Source organism: Pseudonaja textilis, chromosome 7 (assembly GCF_049901715.1).
Source record: "Pseudonaja textilis isolate UNSWEBS1 chromosome 7, rPseTex1.2, whole genome shotgun sequence".
NCBI classification, from domain to species: Eukaryota; Metazoa; Chordata; class Lepidosauria; order Squamata; family Elapidae; genus Pseudonaja; species Pseudonaja textilis.
In genome coordinates, this window is record NC_141996.1 from 38,161,458 (window position 1) to 38,181,886 (window position 20,429).

The window sequence follows — 20,429 nt, forward strand, 5'->3', positions numbered from 1 at the left end:
GGAAGGAGGGCTGGGATTGAAAAATAAGCCTGCTCCAGCTTGAAAGGCATAGTCCTCAAACTACTCTTAGCCTGTTCAACAAAGCATTTATTTTCTTTTTTCTTTTCTTTTCTCCCCACCTCCCACAGAAGTGAACGGCCTTCTCACTTTGCAGGAGAAGGTGAAAGAGAAAGGTACAAAGAGAAAGGCAAGGGAGAAATGAGAGGCGGGCGCGGGGAAAAAGGGCAGGACAGGGAGGCACTGAAGAGGCGGAGCTTTCAAGCCGAGAGGAAACGCTCGGCACCCCCTGCAGCAGCTTTGAACAGAGAATGAAGCCCGAACGGAGACGCCGAGGAGAAGGCGGTGGCAGCAGGCTGAGGGGAGGAACCCCGAGCGGACAGGTTAGTTGAACTAGCGCCAAGCGCTGGTCGAAGAGCAAAAAAAGGCGGCACGCCAGCCACCGCTTGGCTGCTGAGGCGAGGGGCGAAAAGAAGCGGGGCACGTGGAGCGGCCAAGCCGTGGGTAAGGAAGGGAGTAGCCGGAGAGAGTGAACAATCAGGTTTTCTCTTCCTAAGTGGCCAAGCTTAACCTGGACGGCGCGTCTTCTTTGCCTTGGTACACGGTCTTCTGGATGCGCGCACCGTCGACTTCGCTGGTGCTTCGGAGGGTGCCCCGTGGCTCGCAATCTGCCGGACTCCAGCAGATGTAATCTCGGCAGTTTTGACTGCCTCTCGTTTGCTCTTGTGGCATTTCGCGGCTGGTCCCAGGCTCCACCTCCTCCCCTGCTTTTGCCAATAATCCGTTCTTGCACAGGGCGCCCTGTTAAAACCCTTCTCTCCAGTTTGAGAAAATGGGAGGCGGCTCTCTTGAGTAAGAGGTTGAAACAATAGCGGGCTGGTCTTTCCTCGTTATGCTGATGCTCTTGGGGGGAGAGAGAGGGCGGGCCGTCGCTCTGGTGAGCTCCATTTCTCCAGTTCCGTCGACTGTCCCCTTCAAATTCTCTACATTCACGATCCATAAAGGGAAAATTCGGAACAACAATTCAGTTTATTCTCTTCCTCTGCTGTATAAGTTTTCATGTCTTCCCCCCTCCCTTCCTTTTTTAGGAAAAAACAGATGTCAACTCTTGGCACCTGAGAAAGGAATCCAGACTGCAGACCACCACCAGCTGAAGTGGCATCATTTGGTTGCTTATTTATCCCTTAACAGTGAAGAGAACATAAGCGAGAAAGATCTTTTAAACTTTAAGTATCCGACCTTGCTGTACCTCCCCTGAAGAAAATTGACAGACTCCAATTCCTATATGCAATGATTGATCCTTTGGGGACTTTGAAAAATGTCAAAAGAACTTGATTAATCGTCCAGATTTTATCATGCACCATCAAACACCTATTTTCTGAGTAGAGAGGTTATTCTGTCTTGTAAGATGGAATAGATGAACCGGTTTTGGACACATTTCTTATCTCCAGGAGGACATACCAAGAAAAGGAGGTGCATACCAAAGGTGCTGTAGAGAGAAAATAAAAAGTAGGTGCTGCAAAACGTAATGTGTCAGGATTTAAAAGAAAGGCAAAGGATTTTTGGGGGTGGAACAAAGATTTAGCCTCTGAAGGCAGTTCTACATCTTCCACTGAGCTTGGACTTCACTGATCCCCCCCCCCCCTTTCAGTCCTTTTTCCTGTCTTTCTACTATATCAGAATATTTGTCTTTGGAGATATAAAACAGTTGGTATTTTTGACAGCGGAAGATAAAAGAATAAGGAAGAGTGCAAGTGGGAAACAGTGATGCCTTTTTATCTTCTCTTTACTACAAAAATGAGGTACCTTCTGCTGGAACTGACATTTCTTATGCTTCTGGGTAAGAAACTGCTTATCTCTGTTAAAAATCTGGCAGGTTTTAACTCATCATTTGCTTGTTTTGCCCCAGCTGTGTTTTCTTATATGATTGAACAGTTCTATTATTGGGGTGATGCTGGAATCAGAGGAAGAAAAGGAACTTATTTACCACAATGGATTTAATGAGATTATAGCTAGTACAATGTTCTGTAACTCTTTCTGAGCAAGCATATGAAGTTTGGTGAGGTTATTGAAATCAGTGTCTTGGCCTTTTCTGCTGTGCCTGAAACAGTTTTCTATCTGGCTTTTGAATCTGGGTGTTTGATATCAGGATCAGCTGTGAATTCAGCTAGCAGTGCATTTAGGAGTACCACCTGATGTTTGTAAACAGGTATAGAAACAGTAAAGGAGCACAAGACTTGAGAATGTGGAAACTAGATTTTTTATTTATTTTTTGCTCATGCTAATGTGACTTGTCACTATATTTTTTTGCAATGAGAACAACTAAGTATCTTACAATATAGTAAAACCCAATATTAGCTACGACATAAAGATCGCTGGACAAAATGGTAAATGTATGAAATGTACAACAGAAATTTTATATATATATATATATATATCTTCGAAGTGCTAAAAATCTTATCCAAGGAAAGTTCTGCTGATTTCCGTAATGTTTACTTCCAAGTAAAAGTGTGTAGCACTGTAGCCTTTGTTTCTAAAGAAAATATAACAAGCCAGGCTTTACTTTCTGCAAAAAGGTAGAGATCTGGCTAAATTAAAACTAGGAGAATATTATCTGAATACTCAGTACAGCAGTCACTGCCTGCCATCAAGTGATTTGTAGCTTTGCTGGCATGTGTTTTAAACAACTGCGTATATATCTTTAAAATGGACAAAGTGAAAGTTCATGTAGTTCTATAAAGTATCAAACTTTTTATGGTTAAGAGATAGACTTGTCCTTGTATTTACTTCATGGAGGCAGTATATAACTGGTGAAAAAAAATCACATTCACATTTTCCAAAGTTCATGTATATATTGTGCCAATTAGATGCATGTGGCCTGTTGAAAAAAAATTGGATATATAAAAATGACATAATAAAGATTGATTCTGATTCTGGATATAGCAAAATTCCGATAATAAAGCCCCACCAGTAAAGCATTGAAAATGCCTTCTGAATAAACGTAGTAACTACTGTGCAGTTGGTGAACTTGTTTTAAGAAACTGTAACCCAATTTATTATATAGTTGTAAATAGTTGGGTATAAGTGACTACAGATGATGGTAGATACAAATTATGACACATGCATAGTAACATCATAATACAAATCCTACCCTCCTAGCCATGACAGGATTACAGGGTTTGCATCATGATGTCGCAATGTACCTCTCATCATATGTCCCTCCTTCTCTACTACTATAGATGACTATGTGGTCTGGTAAACTTGTGGGAATATGCCTGTTCAGACTGTCGATCATCTAGGTCATGGTTGCCCCAAAGTAGTCTTTTCAAAAGGCAACTGGACTTTCTTCCTTTTTTTCCTTGAAAATGTTTTGCTTCTCATCCCAAAAGCCTCTTCAGTTTTGACGGGATGGTAGGGAATGGGAGGTCTTAATTTTTGTGAAAATAATTGCATTAATATTGCTAAATTGCTTTAAAAATGAATAATATTGCAACAAATGTTCTGCTTGTGCTGCAATCTTTAGGCATATTTATATTAAGGAGTAAAACAAAAATAAATCTTACATTCCAGTGCTGAAATATTTCTCATAGAATGATGCCTAAAGTTGTAGCCTGCAGGCAAGCCTATTGTATTCTGAGAACTGACATGAATAAATCAGAGTTGTTCATTAAACAAAGGCAATAATTTTGAACATTAAATTGTTTGGGTTTAAGAACAGTATTATTCTAAGCAAAGCAGACTAATGTCAGATTGTTGTTCTGTCCCTAACACTGGTGTTACAGCAAAACAGTAGAGGGCTCTGTATTACTATAAGACCTAGCTTTTCAAATGATCAGAAAATTCAGGGGTATGGCAACACCTTTAAAACAAAAGACAAATATAAATTAGTTTCAACTTCAAGGCTAAATGTCAATCTTTTAAGCGCCTTTCTCTGAGTACTTATAATTCAATTTAAAGGAACTGTCCCTCTTGAATAGCAAATTGCAGGGCTACTTCAAAGCTTGTCTGCGTAAACCTCAGTTCTTCAACTCACTTGATCAAGAAAAGTGATGGTGATCTACATAGGGTAGATATGGAACATTATCTCTGTGAAGGGTGTCTAATCAGACATCTTCAGTGGGCATGTTAAACTCATATAATGTATAAAAGGATTTCATATGGTCTAAAGGCCTTGCTATGTTTGTCTTCCCAGAAAACTTCAGAGTTGGGATGAATTTGATTTTCTTTCTTAAAGAGAGAAGATGGCATAATACGAAATCAAAACTTTAACTTGTTCTGTTGCTTGAATTTTCTAATGATTCAGAAAGGTGACTTTGTCCAGAGTGTTAATTATGTCCCATAGAATTTAGAAAAATAGACATAAAAACCTATTGTAATTCATATTTTCTTATGATTTTATAAGCCTTTCTGAATTGGAAGGGAAACTGTGAGCTCTGAAAGCAATGAAAGATGATGGTGTAATTATGGGAAAATTGCAGCTCTTCCCTCCTGCTCCCCATAGTGTAGTGGATTGAAAAGTCTTATCTGGCGTGTGGGTGTTTTACAGAGGATACTGTTGATTTTCTTTTGCTTGCACAGCAGTGCTTCAATTCTAAGGCTTAAGAAAGTGGCACTTCATCATACTGAGTATATAATGAGAGAAAGGGGGTATAATATTGTGAATAACCCTTGCACAGTAATAAAACTGTAAATGTCTCTGTGAGGCACTGCTAGGCCCATACGTGTTTCTAAGATGGACTTCTTCCCATAACACCAAGTCTGTTACTAATACATGTAGAGTAATACATAGAAAATAAAGCACAATAAACTTAAAGTTATAGAATTTATTTTCTCCTTGTTGGATTATGAGTAGTTTTTGTATTTCCTTAGGCTCCTACCAGTGGCTAACACTATATTTATAAATTATACTATAAACGGGGGATTTTCTGAATTTATATACATGATCTTTCCATCTGTTTCTATATTATGCTCACAGAACAATGCCAATAGTGCTTCCCTGACCCTTAATAAATAGTGCCAATTTATAGCATCTTGAATATGGAGAGTTTGATTAAAACCTTATCTTGGTCAGATCATTGTCTCCTCACAGTTGATAACTGTTTGCAAAAATGCAGAACCCATAATAAATCTTATATTTCTTCAAGTTTTGACAAATAGGTATGGGAGGAGAACTCCCCCATTTTTTTAAAAAAAAAAAAAGATAGTAGAACCCTTAGCCAGAATTTCTATATATATTCAGAAATATCAATATGGATATACATAACAATTTCTATTTCTTGGAAAGTTATATTAAGTTTTCATTATTTTTAGGATGCAGATATTGCCTTTCAACTTGAAACTGAGTGTTGCACCACTAATTTGTTGCAAATGCCCAACAGCGTCATTAAGGAGACTTTGAAATCACTGTAAAAAAAGCTTCAAGGATAACAAGTGTTCTTGACATTCTCCTCCATGCTGCATCGAAAGCCCAGGATAGGATGGGTTGACTCCTTCCTGTGATGTCATTTAGCTGAGTCTGTACTAAGATATAAAAGCCGGCCCCCGGAAGAGACTCCAGCTTTTGACTCAGCTCCTTTCAGTCAGTAGCTGTGTCTCTGAAAGCTTCTGTTAGATAACACTCACCAGCGATCTTCAGTGCCGTTTTTCCTCGTTTCAAGCAGCCCCCAGGATCTGGGCAGCTGCTCTTCCAGGAGACCAGGGCTCTCTCTCCGTCTCTTTCCTGCAAGGTTGGGAGCAGCATTGCCAGAGCGCTGTTCAGGCAAGTTGGGCAGTGTCTGTAGACCTCCCTCACGCCTGCAGTTTGAGTGGTCGTAAAAAGTGATCGGCAAACCGATAACAGCTTCAGCCAGCTGAGGTTCTGTAGATAGCACTCACCAGTGATCTTCAGTACCTTTTTTCCTCGCTTCAGCAGCTCCCAGGATCTGGGAAGCTGCTCTTCTAGGAGAGCAGGGCTCACTCTCTCCTGCAGCATTGGGAGCAGCGTTGCCAGAGTGCTGTTCAGGCAAGTTGGGCAGCGTCTGTAGACCTCCCCCATGCCTGCGGTTTGAGCGGTCGTAAAAAGCAATCGGCAAACCGATACCAGCGTCAGCCAGCTGATCGTGTGGCCAGAGGCTGCCCTTTCCTTTTCTGACTTCACTCGGGGCTCTTTATAGCCTAAGGAGAAATTCTTCGATCTCAGAGCCTGTTTCCCATAGTCAGTGGCCATCTTGGATTGAAGCCTTCCACCACGAGGTGAGCAGCCATTTTGTAAGCCCAGGGGCCAATTTATACCCTAAGGGGCTTAATACAAAAAATTTACAAACAGTTTCTTTCTATCGTAAGAGCCTTTATTCTTCAAATGGAGCAAGATAAGGCTCAGGCAGAGCTTTTCCCCCCAGTGGAACAGTCTCTTAAGCCAATAAGAGAAAAAGTTGTAGGCAACGCACCCAATCAGTCCAGAGGGAGGTGGCTGCTAAAATCAGAGCTAAGGCTCTAGCCCCTAAGAAGGCAACTCAGGCTGAGTTGAGGGCAGAAAAGCACAGACATGCAGCCCTAGAGAGGCAGTTCAACAGAACTATTCAACAGAAGGGAGTGCAACTACAGCATGTTTCAGGTGATACCTGTGGGCCCCAGCCAAGACCTCCCAGGGGAGGAGAAGTTATCTATGAGCCTTTCCACCCTCCATCCTGGTCTCCTGAGGCTTTTGCAGTACAATGATCCTCAGGATCAAAGCAGATCTGGGCCTTATTTCCAACAGGCTTCTGGACCCTATGCTCCTCCCCATCCCTCCAGGCCTCGAACCTCTTCTCAATCTAGGCCTGAAGCCACCTTCACTCCCTCAGCAGCGGGCCTTCAGCCTTCTGCCCCTACCTTTGAGCATAGACCAGGGGATATTCAAGATGTTGTCTCTTTGGCCATTAGGCAGGGATTGGCTGAAGGCTTCAAGCAAATCCTTCGACCTCCGGAAAGGGTTCAGGTCCTTCTCCCTTCTCAATCTATGTTGTATCATCACCCTGATTTATGCAGGCCCCAGGACCTCAGGGTCCATTCTTCTCTACCAGAATGGGAGGAGGTTGATGAGGAGGGAAGGGCTTCACCATCTGAACACAGTTACTCCTCTTGTTCAGAACGTGAAGAGGGCGAGAACTTTGACCAAAATCTTCAGAGGAAGAGGACTCTCGCCCAGAGCAGACATCCTCTGCATTGGTCTTCAATCCTTCTCTCTTCAGGCCATTACTCAGCATAGCCTTGGTCACTGCCAAGCTGTCGCCAGAAGAAGTGGCTCCCGAGCCACAAGGAATTCCCTCTAGCCAGGGAGACTCATTCTTCTCCAAGCCTATGGTGCAAGCAGGGGTTTTGCCTTCTCCCACTTTGTTCCTGGACATGGTCAAGGAACAGTGTGCTTCCCCTTCAGCAGGTCCTCGCCCAGCTTCTCTGGATAAGCGTTTCTACAATGTCAGCGCAGCCCTGGACAATTCCCTGGCAGTGCCTTCTGTTGACATTCCGGTTCTGGCCTCGTTCCCATTTTCTGGCACTCTCACGTGGGCATCCATACAGTGGCTGCACCAACTCCAGATTAGATTGCCTACATCTGACCTTGGGTCTCACCAAGGCCTTAATATGATTATCGCAGCAGTGAAATTCACTGCAGATGCCACTCTCAATTCCGCCAAATTTACATCTAGGGCCATGGCATCTTCAGTAGCAGCAAGAAGACTGTTATGGTTCAGAAATTGGCAGGCGGAATCACGCCTTAAATGGAAGCTGGTTTCAGTTCCATTCACGGGCAATAAGCTTTTTGGCAATGCTCTGGAACCTTATCTCATCGAAACCAGAGATAAACGTAAAATTCTCTCTTCCTCTGGGAAGAGAGCCGACTATCGCCCAGCTCCTTATACTGGTAAACAGCCCTTTCGGGAGGGTGGGCGTCGTTCCTGCTGTCGCTCTAAGTAATTCCTCGTTCTCCCCACCCATCGGAAGTCGCCTAGCCTTCTTTGCCTCCAAATGGGAGGAGACAACGGCGGATGCCTGCATGCTCAGCACTATTAGGTCAGGATTACAATTGGACTTCCTAATGCACCCCCCCCCCCAATTTTTTGATCTGTCCTGTCTCTCGGGACATTTCAAGGCAAGACCTCATGAATCAGGCCATTCAACTCCTTCTTGAAATCCAAGCTATTCAAACCTGTTCCCCATTCTCAATGGGGACGTGGGCTTTATTTTAGCCTTTCATCATTCCCAAAGCCTGGGGGGGGGGGGTAGCAAACCATCCTGGATCTAAAATTTCTCAACCAATTTGTAAAATACAGGCTATTTAAAATGCAGACTCTGCATTCTATTTTAGAGAGCTTTCGGGAGGGCGATCTCATCTCTTCCACTGATCTCATGGAGGCTTACCTCCACATCCCCATTGGGCCTCATCATCGCCAGTTTTTCCATTTCTGTTATCAGAATACCCATTACCAGTATCGAGCACTTCCCTTCAGCCTCTCATCGGCTTCAAGGGTCTTCACAAAGGTTCTGGCAGCATTGATGGCATCAATGATGGCAACATTGATCTGCTTTCTGTTCCAGTGAGGATCCAATGCTACTTGGACAACATTTTGATTCTGTCCTCCTCCATCCATGCAGCCCATCGGGATCTGCAAATTACCCTGTCATATCTCCAGAGCCACAGATTTTTCCACTCCTATCCGCTCTAATGGTTCCTGCTTCCCTACCAAAGAGCAGGAACTAGCCACTCATCCATCAAGGTCCCGCTCCCGCCACAAATCCGAAGATCTCTCAATTGGTGGTGTTCCCCATTAATCTGGAAGGGACTCCTTTTCAGGGTCCCAGACCCGTTTCAGGGTCCCAGGCTAGTGATAACCACTGATGCCAGCCTCCTGGGTTGGGTTTCCCATATGCAGAGCCAGATAGCTCAGTTCCTTGGTCCAGGTCAGAGCAGGCCCTTCCCATAAATTGGTTAGAGCTCAGACCCATTTTTCTAGCTTTCAAGCATTTCAGGCACTCATGACCAGCGCTCATGTTCTAGTCCTTATGGACAACATGGCCTCCATGGCTCATGTCAACCGGCGGGGGGAGACGAGGCCCAGAGCCCTCATGGGAGAGGCTCTACAGTTGGGGTTATGGGCAGAGCAACACCTGTTGTCGATCTCGGCAGACCACTTCTCCGGGATCAACAACTCCCAGGCCAACTGGCTCAGCAGGAGCCTAGTTGACCAGGCGGAATGGTCTATTCCTCCTTCTCTATTTAGGAACCTTTCCCTCAGATTCCCAATGCCGGAGGTGGATCTTCTCCACTCCTCAAATTGCCCAGGTCACCAGTTTCTTCACCAGGTTTCTTTGTCAGGGAGTGGAGGGAACCAATGCCCTTCGGTGCAGATCGCCCAAAAGTCTCTATGCCTTTCCCTCGCTCCCATCATTCCGGCAGTAATTCGGAAGATGTTGGAGGAACAAGCGGAGCTCCTCCTCCTGACACCCTATTGGCCAAAGACGCCGTGGTTTGCGGACCTGGTCAACCTGTCGGTGGCTTCTCCTTGGAGGATCCTAGCCCATCTAATCTCCCTTCATCAGGGGATTCTGCTGCACCCAGAGCCCCAGTGGCTCAAGCTGACCATGTAGCACTTGAGTGGCAGCGGCTAGAGGTGGCTGATCTTCCTGAAAGGGTCATCATCACTATCCTGGCACCTCGTAAACCTCCCACAAGGCGTATCTATGATGCCACCTGGAAGGCCCTTCCCGATGGTGCCTTAGGGAGGGTCTCTCTCTCCTGCTTTAGCCCAGTTGGCAGAGGTTCTTAGATTCCTTCAGCATGATCTGGAGAAAGGCTTGGCCCCCAACACCTTATGCAGGCAGGTTGAGGCCCTCTCCTCGGTTCTTTCATGGGGTTGGCTTCCTTCCTTATCCCATCACTCTTCAGTCAGGACATTTTCGAAAGGGGCTTCCAACCTGCACCCTCCGGTGGTTCACAGGTATCCTTCCTGGGATCTTCATGTGGTCCTTTATGCCCTTACAAAGCCTCCCTTTTGAACGCCTTAGAACATTGTCTCTCTGTTTCCTGACTCTGAAGGCAGTGTTCCCCATTTCCATCACTTCAGCCAGGCGGGTATCCGAGCTCGCTGCTCTTTCCATTAGACAGGACCTTTGTTCCTTTCACGATGATAGGGTTGTCCTCAGTCTGGACCCTTCATTTATTCCAAGGGTTAACACCTGTTTCACAGGTCCCAGGACATTATGTTGCCTGGCTTCTGCCCCCTCCCGCACCATGACTTAGAGCAGCAGTGGCACTCGCTAGATGTAGGTAGGGCTCTTAGAATATACATTAAGTGCACTTCCTCCTTCAGGAAGTCTGAAGCCATTTTGTTTCCTTTTCCCTTCTCACTTGGGGCACAAGGCCTCTTCTCCTACTATTAGCAGGTGGGTCAGATCTTGCATTGAGCAGGCCTACAAAGCTGCGGCCCTTCCGGTTCCTCGAGGTCTGATGGCTCACTCTACCAGAAACACGGCCACTTTGGCTGCCTGGGTGACCCAAGCACCCTTGGAGGAGATCTTTCGTGTGGCCATGTGGACATCTCCGTCTCCTTTCATCAGATACTACCGTCTGGATGTCTTTGTCTTGGCAACTGCAGCCTTTGGCAGACGGGTGCTTCAACGAGTGGTTCAACAGTCGGTGTGATGAGCCGGACAAGGACCCACCCGTGGACATGCAAACTTTGGTATGTCCCATCCTGGGCTCTCGATGCAGCATGGAGGAGAATGGGCGTTGGTAGAAGTTACCCTGAACGCCCTTTCTATCTATGCTGCGAGAGAGTCCAGCCCCTCCCTTGATTTATCTGGAGAAGGTAAGTCATATTTCTATATTCATTTGTGCTTTCAAAAACACCTTTCAGTCTGTCAAGTATCTTTGCCAAAGCTGGGGTCTCTTCCAGGGGCTGGCTTTTATATCTTAGTACAGACTCAGCTAAATGATGTCATAGGAAGGAGTCAACCCATCCGATCCTGGGCTCTATCGCAACATAAATAGAAAGGGCGTTCAGGGTAACTTCTACCAACGCCCATTTCAGCATGCCTACCACTGTTTAAATTGTCTACCATTTACTGTTACTTGATTCTCTGTTAAGTATAAGAACAGCTTGCACAGGCAATTTCAGATTTTGTGTCGGAATTCCTGCTGTTTTCTGTGATAATGTGTAGGTTGAATAAAGTATTGAGAAAAAGTATATTTGTACTAATGTGCAGAAAAATAATGATTTGAATTTAATTTAGAAAATAGAAATGCTATTGGATCTGAAAAGATGATGATAAGAGATAAGAATGTTTCAGGACAGAGGTTTCAAAAGATATATTCTGTTGATTGCCACTGCCTATTTCTATGAATTATATAAAAACAATTTCCTTAAAAGGAAAATTGATAAACTTAAAAGTAAGCTAATGCATTCTGACATAACCTCTGTGGAACAATGCAAATGAAGAGTGTCACCAAAAATCGAGGCTACAAACTATTTTCCTATTTCTTGTGCAAGATTTCTACATTTTCTGGGAGGACAATAAATTTCTCAGACACAACTTCTATGGCATGATTGATCTGCTTCTTGTCACCAAAACTATATATGGCCCCAGGACATTACTTAGCCTGAATTGCAACAGTATGACTGGTTTTTTTCTCTAAATTGCTAAAAGCACTTTGTAATAATCTGGGTGTGTGTTTTGACTCTTAACTTTGCACTGGTATCTTGATCCCTTTGTGCTCCTAAGCCCTTGCTCTTTCTAGGTAAGTGTAAAAGTTTATCAGATATGGAAAAGAATAATAGCTGTTTCCTAAGGCAAAACTGAGATTGAAGTTCCTCTGAAAAGTAGTGGAAGCTTAGAGAGTATTTCTTTTTCCCCCCCTATGATATTGCTGAATACATCTGTCCTTTCCTTTTTCTGTCAAACTATTCTGCTCTTGAGATTGTAAGTGAATGTAATTAAAAAGATTTTCAAAATGTAGTTTGTCTGAAAAGTATTCAAGGATACTAATGTTTAATTAACATTAAAATATGCAAATCAGAGTTCTAAAAGAAATTAGGCATCTCATTCCTCTACTCATTCTGCTTTTATGTACATAAGAAGAGACACAACACAAAAATAAACTAATCCATACAGTTACATGTGCTTGTTTCTTGCATTCTGTTCCTGCAGTTTTAGATGTGGACATGGATGCAAGTAAAACATTTACTACAAGCATTTATACAGAAGCTTAATTAGTTTCACAATAGGATTACAGAGTAATACTGGATGACGGATGTTATAATCTACAGCAGATCTGTAATCTGTTGAATTTTGGTGCTCATCAGCCTATCCAGCATTTGCAGACTTGAAGAATGGTGACTGTTGCAGTCCAACCAAATTGGAGGGCTATATTTAAAGCAGGATCCTCAAACTACAGCCCATGGGCCAGATATGAACCACCAACGCAATGTATCTGGCCCGCGCAGTGGTGGGATTCAGCTTCGCCCCTCGCCCTGCCCCTCTCCCTCCCAGCCACTCTTCACATGCTGACTTTTCCCGGGGCCTGGGGAGGAGGTGCCTCGCTTGCTGTGGCTGCCAGCAGGCAGGGGGAGATGTGGGTGGCGCAGCCTTGTGGTCCCTGGTCTCCGCCTGCCTGCTGGCAGCCATGGCACATGGGGATGCAAAAGGAGTGACAAAAAGAGTGGCATCTGCCAAGATGCAGATATCTGGCAGCAGGGACTCTGCAGCTGGCCCTCCAAGAAAGAGGCATGGTGACACAGCACTGGCACCAGCAGCAAGCAGAGTGGGGGGGAGGCACGTGACTATAGCTCACCCCCCCAAGTGTCTGAGGGATCATGAATTGACGTCCTGTTTAAAAAGTTTGGGGATCCCTGATTTAAAGGAATCATTCCGATCTAAATAAAAGTAATGCAGATGCTGGGGATTCTATACACTTTCCTTATGCTATGTTTTTATGATTAACAGCCACTTTCCTTATAAATTAATCATCAAAACATAGCATAAAGAATTTGAGGTAAAACATAATCTGTGAAGTAGAAAAATTAGCTAGCAAAATATTTGAGAAAAGAGGAAGCCAAGTGTAGTGGACCATCAGTCTCGGTTGAAAAGACTTGAGAGCCACTTCGATCACCTACAAGCATTTGAGTTAATAAGAAGCTGTTACTGTGCTTGTTTGTATGAGGAGGGGGGAATAACAGGAAGATAAATGTGTATAGTATGTATGTATAAGATCAATCATGTATTTATATGAATATAATCCAATTTGTTTGGATTGAAACAGTGATGGTATTCACATTTTTTTAATACAGGTTCTGTGGGCGTGGCTTGGTGGGTGTAGCTTGGCTTGATGGGCATGGCAGTGGAAAGATACTGTAAAATCCCCATTTCCACCCCACTAATCTGCTTGCAGCTCCGTTCTGTGCAGGTCAACAAAAGAAGACCCAGATGATCAGCTAGGACTCGCGAGGCAGCGAATAGATGGAGGCTGGGCCAACCAGAGGTGGTATTTACTCTGAACTGCTCAAAGTTTCTGCTACCGGTTCTCCAGAACCTTTCAGAATTGGCTGAATACCACCTCTGGATTGAAATAAGGATAGGGTAATATGAGGCCACGAATGAGAGAATACAATGTAATTTACTCTTTTGTAGATTCTTTCTCTGGACAATGAAGTGCTAGAATATTGTTTCAGTATATAATATTTGTTAAGTCCTAAGAGCTTTTCACTCTCATTTACATCCTACAAAAATTAGTATTAAATATTGGAAATACATTACTAATATTTTGTGAGAAGACCTACTGTCCGCTGACTGACCCTTAGGAAAACATCTTGCCTAAACGGGGAGGTTTGGAAAGAAGTTTCATGATTCTATAAATTTACCTCTTCAATTATTTCCTAACTAGTCTGAATTTTTTGTACTAAAGCTTTACTTATTATACTATATAATAAGGATGTGTTGTCTAGTCTCACATTGAAGCAGTCTAAGCTAGAAGAGGCTTTATATAATATTTAAGAACAGGTCAAATATTCATAATCTGCAATTCATATTTCAAGACATTGAGTACCCAGATCTGCATATTGTCTATAAACATACTTTCCATTGCTGAAAATACTGTTTACATGTTCTTTGTAATATTAAATCTTAATTTTTCAGAATCAATTATGCTATACAATTATTGCTCTACCAAAATCTTTATAGAAAATTTTGAACTCATCTCGGTTATTGTGGCTTAAATAATGTGAGAATCTTGCTGTCTCTTTGATCAATTTTAAAAGAGGTGGGTGGTGTTAAACTAAATAAATATTACAAAGTAATGTTGTTATCCACAAAGTGGTAAAGGATGAATTTACATTGAAAATGAAGTAGTGCTTTACAGAAACACCTGTATTTTTTTTTATAAATATAGTTTATTAATTTTTACAATTAAAACCAATCACAATACATACACAAATAAGCAAAAGGAAAAAAAAGAAAGAAGAGAGGAGAGGAAGAGAGGGAAAGAATTTTAAGAAAGGAAAGAAAAAGAAAGGGGGAAGAAAGAAAGAGGTTACAAAGTAAAAAGTATTCTTATTTTAACAGTTTGCAAGATCTTCTTTCGTTTTTATAACCTTTACTTGTGTCATATAACCACACCTGTTTTTAACTTATATCGCTACCTTGTTATTATAGGTTTATACTTTTCTTTCATGCCTTATGATATATAATTTATCTTTGATCAATCCAATTATACCAACAGTTCCAGCTATCGTAGTATAGTGAAGTGTCTTTGTTTTTTAGCGCCAAAGTCAATTTATCCATTTCTGCACATTTTGAGATTTTTTTCAATAATCATTTCTTCTGATGGAATTTGATGTTGTTTCCATTGTTGAGCAAAGGCTAATCTGGCCGCTGTTAAAATGTGTATTGTTATGTATTTGGCTTTTTTGGAGATTTGCTTATCAAAAATCCCTAGTAGGAAGGACTCTGCTTTGTATTCGATCTGCTCTTTAGTGATTTCTTCCAACCAAGTTTTAATTTTCTTCCAATACTTTTGGGTTTCTGCACAAGACCACCACATATGGAAAAAGGTTCCTTCTTTTTTCCTACATTTCCAGCAATGCGGACTCATGTTGGGGTGCATCTTCGCTAACCTTGAAGCGGGGAGATGCCATCTATAAAACATTTTATAAAGATTTTCCTTGTATGCTGCCGATTTGGTAATCTTATTGTTTCTCCCCCAAACTTTCTCCCATTCTGCTAATGTGATGCTGCACCCTACGTTCTTACTCCAAGCAATCATATTTCCTTTTACAATTTCTTCTTCTAGTTCTGTTTCTAATAAGTAGTTATAAAATTTTGTAATTTTTTTTTATTGGATCCTAATAAAATTTTATCTAATTGTTGCAGTTTGTTATTAATTCCGAATTCTTTTTTGTCTTGTTTGTATCTGCTTTGAATCTGGAGGTAAACCCATTGATCAATTTTATGTCCTTGCTCCTGAAGATCCGGCCTCGGTTTCAAATTTCCTTGTGGGTCTAATAAGTCTTTGTATTTAATCATTTTGGTAAGCTCCAAATTGTTTGGGTGAATCATTGCCTCCATTGTTGAAATCCATACTGGTACTTTTTATAATGTTTTTTCCTTATTTTCCTCCAAATTGTTAATAGTGCACCTCTAATTAAATGTCTATGGAAATATTTTTGATTGGTTTTCCCTACGTCCCATAGAAAAGCGTGCCACCCCCTTTGTAAATCGTGGCCTTCTAGAAATAGTATTCTTTTATTGGTTAAATTCATCCAATCCTTCAACCAAACTAACAAGGTGGCCATATGGTATAACTCCCAGTTTGGACATGCTAACCCACCCCTGCTCTTCATATCCTGCATTGCTTTTATATTTATTCTGGTTTTTTTTCCCTTGCCAAATAAATTTCAGGGTTATTCTATTGAGTTCTTCAAAAAACTTTTTATGTAATTTAATTGGGATCGTTTGGAATAGGTACAAGAATTTGGGGAGAATATTCATTTTAATAGTAGCAATTCAGCCTAGTAGTGAGATTTGAAGTTTCCCCCACAATTCTAAATCTTTCTTTACCTGGTGTATCAGTTTATCATAATTGTTTTCTTTAAGTGTCTTACAGTGTGGTGTTAGCCAAATTCCTAAGTATTTCACTTTCTTTGTCACTTGTATATGCATTATTTCTTCTAGTTCTATTTCCTGTTTTTTTGTTAGGTTTTTGGTCATTAATTTGGTTTTTTTATTTATTTTAAGTCCAGCTACTGCTCCAAATTTCTCTAATTCACTCATCAATTTTGGTCCCCTGTCTTTTGGTTCTTCAATGAAGAAAATCATGTCGTCCGCAAATGCTTGCAATTTATATTCCTCTTTCTTCACTGTTAATCCCTTTATATCTGAGTTCTGCCTAATTCGTGTTAATAATGTCTCTAATGCTAATATGAAGAGCAGGGGAGAGAGTGGACAACCCTGTCTCACTCCTTTTTCTATCTTTATTGGGCGAGTGCATTCTCCATTCACTATTATATTAGCTTGTTGTGTATCGTATATAGTTGTTATAATATTTTCAAATTTGGTGCCCAAATTCAAATTATAAATTTTTTGAATTAAAAATTGCCAATTTAGATTGTCGAAAGCCTTCTCTGCGTCTAGGAACATAAGTGCTACTTGTTTCTCGGGGTGGGCTTCATAAAATTCTAGTACATCTAATACTATTCTTAAATTATTCTTTATTTGCCTAGTTGGGAGAAATCCGTTTTGGTCTTCATTTATATACAAGTTTAAGATCCTTTTTAATCTGTTTGCTATAATAAGTGTGAATATTTTGTAATCAGTATTTAAAAGTGAAATCGGCCTGTAATTATTTATATGTCTGAGATCTGTATCAGCGAGATCAACGCCCCCCTCCATGAGTCCGGCATCCTGCTGCCAGTAAAACGTCATTGAAGACTTCAACCATAAGCGGACCGATTTGATCTGCTATTGCCTTGTACAGCTCCCCTGGGATCCCGTCTGGGCCCGGGGTTTTGTTATTTTTCTGGCTCTCTATTGCTGATTTCAATTCCGATTCATAATGTCTTTATTTAATAGTTCAGCCATTTCTTCCCCAGTTGCCTTATCCTTTACTTCATCTAGATAATTCCTTATTCTATCTTCACTGACGTCCTCTCTCTTGTATAAATCTTCAAAGTATTTATGAATGATTTCTTTTTTCTGTTCTATTTCCTGGTATGTATCTCCTTTGCTATCTATTAACTGGTATATCAATCTCTTCTCTTTCTTTTCTTTTAATTTATAAGATAGCCATCTTCCTGGCTTGTTGGCATGTTCAAAATAGGTTTGTCTGGTTAAGTTCAAATTCATAGTCATTTTGTCTTGATCAATTAAATTCAGTTTGTGTTTGGCTATACTTATCTGATTTTGCAGTTTGAGTTCTTTTGGGTTATTTTGTAGAAGGGTTTCTAGCTCCTTAATTCTTTGTTGTAATTTGTTTTGTTGGGAATATTTTTCCTTGTTTACAGAAACACCTTTAAACGTACAGAAGACAAATGAATCAACAAGTTTGATATTTTTCAATGATGTTTGTTGCCAATGAGCAACTACTAATGTGATATATGGAGAAGTAAACTTCATCCTACCTGGGTGTATCCTTTATTACAATTTGCTATAGCTGCAAGTTTGCTTTGATGGAAATCCTGTTAATATTACAAAAATAATGGATTATTCAGCTACAAAAGATATAATTTTAAAGAATTAACAGGAGTGTTCCAGATAGTGCTGGAGACATCCACAAACTGTGTATGAAGTAAGATTTGATTTCTCATAAAGTGGCATTTATATCATTTGTAAATGTATGGGTAATAAATTCTCTATTTGTAAAAGAAATAAAATTCATGCAATCTGGATAAATTAAATGAAACTTGATATACATTAAGGTTGTCACTTCGGCTTGATATTTAACTCACCAGGCTAGAAACCAGGAGACTGTGAGTTTTAATCCTACCTTAGACATGAGCCCAATCTACCTCACAGAGTTGTTGTGGGGAAAATAGGAGAAAGAAGATGTGTTAGCTATGTTCAGTGCCTTGAATTATTTATAAAAATAATAAAAGTGGGATAAAAATTATTTTTTTTAATGCTAGGAAAAAACACATTAAATTTCAATGTCATAGAAGAAAGAAAAGTATGGATATCCATCTGGCAACATAGATGTTATAATTTCACAATGTACAAAATTCTGATGAAATATTTTTATATAAGTAAGAATAGTTCAGTACAGATTATGCTATCTACAAACACATTTTATGCATGATTGAAAATATTTTTAATATTAAAATGTTTAATAAATGTTTAAAAATATTTATAAATATTTTACTTCTCCATAAGGTGATATATAAATGTTTTAATGAAAAATATGAATACGCTTCCAGTAAGCCAGATTTTTTTTGTTGCTGTTTTTAACAGTAATGGAGTCTGTGAGAGATTGTCTAATATTGGGCAGATAAATGCATTAGAGGTTATTTTTTCACTAAATTGGTATTGACATTCTCAGAGTGCTTCTTTTTTTTTGTTTCTGTGTAATAGTTGATGGTCTTTTAACAATTTCAAGCACTCATGTTTGAATACTTTTTAAATGAAATAGTTTAAACGCAAACACAATTCCATTACAAAAGGACCGTCCCTTTCCAGTCTTCCAAGTTTTTGCATCTTTTATCACTATTATCAACACTGCAGATAGGACCTATTACTATATAAATGGTGTATGTGTGCATAAATAATACCAAAGTGTGATGCTTTATTTATTTACCTCACAAACAAAATATATTCGTTATGTGACTCAGAAGTGTGAAAAATTAATTGTGCCCCTATTTAAGTTAATTGAGTTGATAGGGTAAGACTGAGCACTTCATTAAGCTACTTGCGCTGATCTTGAACAGCCCTGTATAAATCTCAAAAACTTTGGCTCTCCTCATCACAATAAATTCCTCACTAAGCAGATTCTGGAAACATGATCTGCTCAAAAGAAAGATCAAATGGCTTTAAAATTCACCTCAATTAATCTAAAAAGGGTCATGGAACCACTTGGTCTTCTCTGGTCCTCAGTCAGAGACATAGTCTTCATGTGAAGAAGATTGAGAATATTAGCCATCATCTGGAAACACTCCAGGAATACAGGGGGGCGGGGAATTCTCCAAATAATTATTAAGATTAAAGAACGAAATCTTTCTTCTGAAAGAATGGTTTATGGACAGTTGAGTCAGACCTAGAACTTGTTGATATATAAAGATACATATGTCATGTGTGGGGATGCTTTGCTCAGTAGCTTATTGAATGCTGCCTTGTATCAGAGAATTTTATAGGAAAGTATGAGACCCTTTAATTTAGTCTTATTTTCATAGCTAGACTGACTTTCAGATAATTATCTTGAACAAATATATCATGGCTTTGCCATATACCTTTATGTCAAGGAGAAAGGCAATGATATATTTAGGCTTAAAAATACCAAATTTCCATGGGTATATAGTGCATTATTAATTCATGAGCTAATGGTAGGTAGTACTGTACAACTCAAGTTTTGCTCAATACAAAATAAAATATTTACCAAATTTATTCCCAAAGATGGAAAGTTCATTTTCTGAGATCCACAGTTTAAAATATTTATATTTAGATAAAATATATAATTTCAGAAGTAAACATAAGTATGAAAGAATTTTGCCTTAATCATTAAAATTCTTGGTAAATTCAACCATGTTGATTGCTATTTATTTTCTTAGCTTAGAAGGATTATCCTATATCGGGTGTCGTCAATCCGCAGCTCCAGAGCTGCATGCTACTCTTTGGGACCTCTGCTGAGGCTCCCTGTCCCATCACTGGCTAGCCCCTCCCCTCCCTCCCAGTCATTCCTCACCTGGCCTGAGAAGGTAAGGGCGACAGCAGCAAATGGACACTTTCTGTATTCCAGAGTGGGAGCGAAACACCCCTTTACTTGCCTCTTCTTCCAGCCCTTGTTTGTGCTGCGTGCACCTCGGCCACTCAGGGAAACGCGCAAATTGCTCTCTACCCTAAGACACTAGCCCTACCCCACCCAGCTGTTTCTCACTGCCGCTGCTCTTGCTGCCTCCATAGCATGCTCGCTGCTCTTGCAGCATCTTGTGCAGCAGAGTTAAATTTAGTGTGCTTCATAATGGGGAGATGATGTCCCCTCCTTCTCCTGGATCCCATTACAACGCAGAACATTGACTACAGCCAGACCAGGCTGGTGTCTTGGGGCGGAGAGCAATTAACGCATCTCCCCAAGCGGCCGAGGTATGCACAGCACCAAGAAGGGCTGGAAGAAGAGGCAAGTAGAGAGATGCTTCGCTCCTGCTCTGAAATACGGAGCAACTCTCCATCCGCTGCCGTCGTTCTTACCTTCTCAGGCGAGGAGTGATTTAGAGGAGAGGGCC

At 40.9% G+C, this 20,429-nt stretch overlaps 1 protein-coding gene across 3 annotated transcripts in view; it reads left to right on the forward strand.

Moving 5' to 3' along the window:
- Positions 1–245: 245 nt before the first annotated feature.
- Positions 246–20,429, forward strand: part of IGSF3 (immunoglobulin superfamily member 3) — a 121,982-nt gene continuing 101,798 nt past the window's right edge. For 2 of the 3 annotated variants that reach the window (XM_026700692.2, XM_026700693.2), the window contains exons 1-2: positions 246–380; positions 1,086–1,837. In XM_026700692.2, the coding sequence (XP_026556477.1) occupies positions 1,765–1,837 (73 nt within the window). In that variant the 5' untranslated portion in view covers positions 246–380; positions 1,086–1,764. Of the gene's footprint in view, positions 502–1,085; positions 1,838–20,429 lie in introns of all 3 variants that reach the window. The other variant, XM_087937482.1, reaches the window with a different exon arrangement.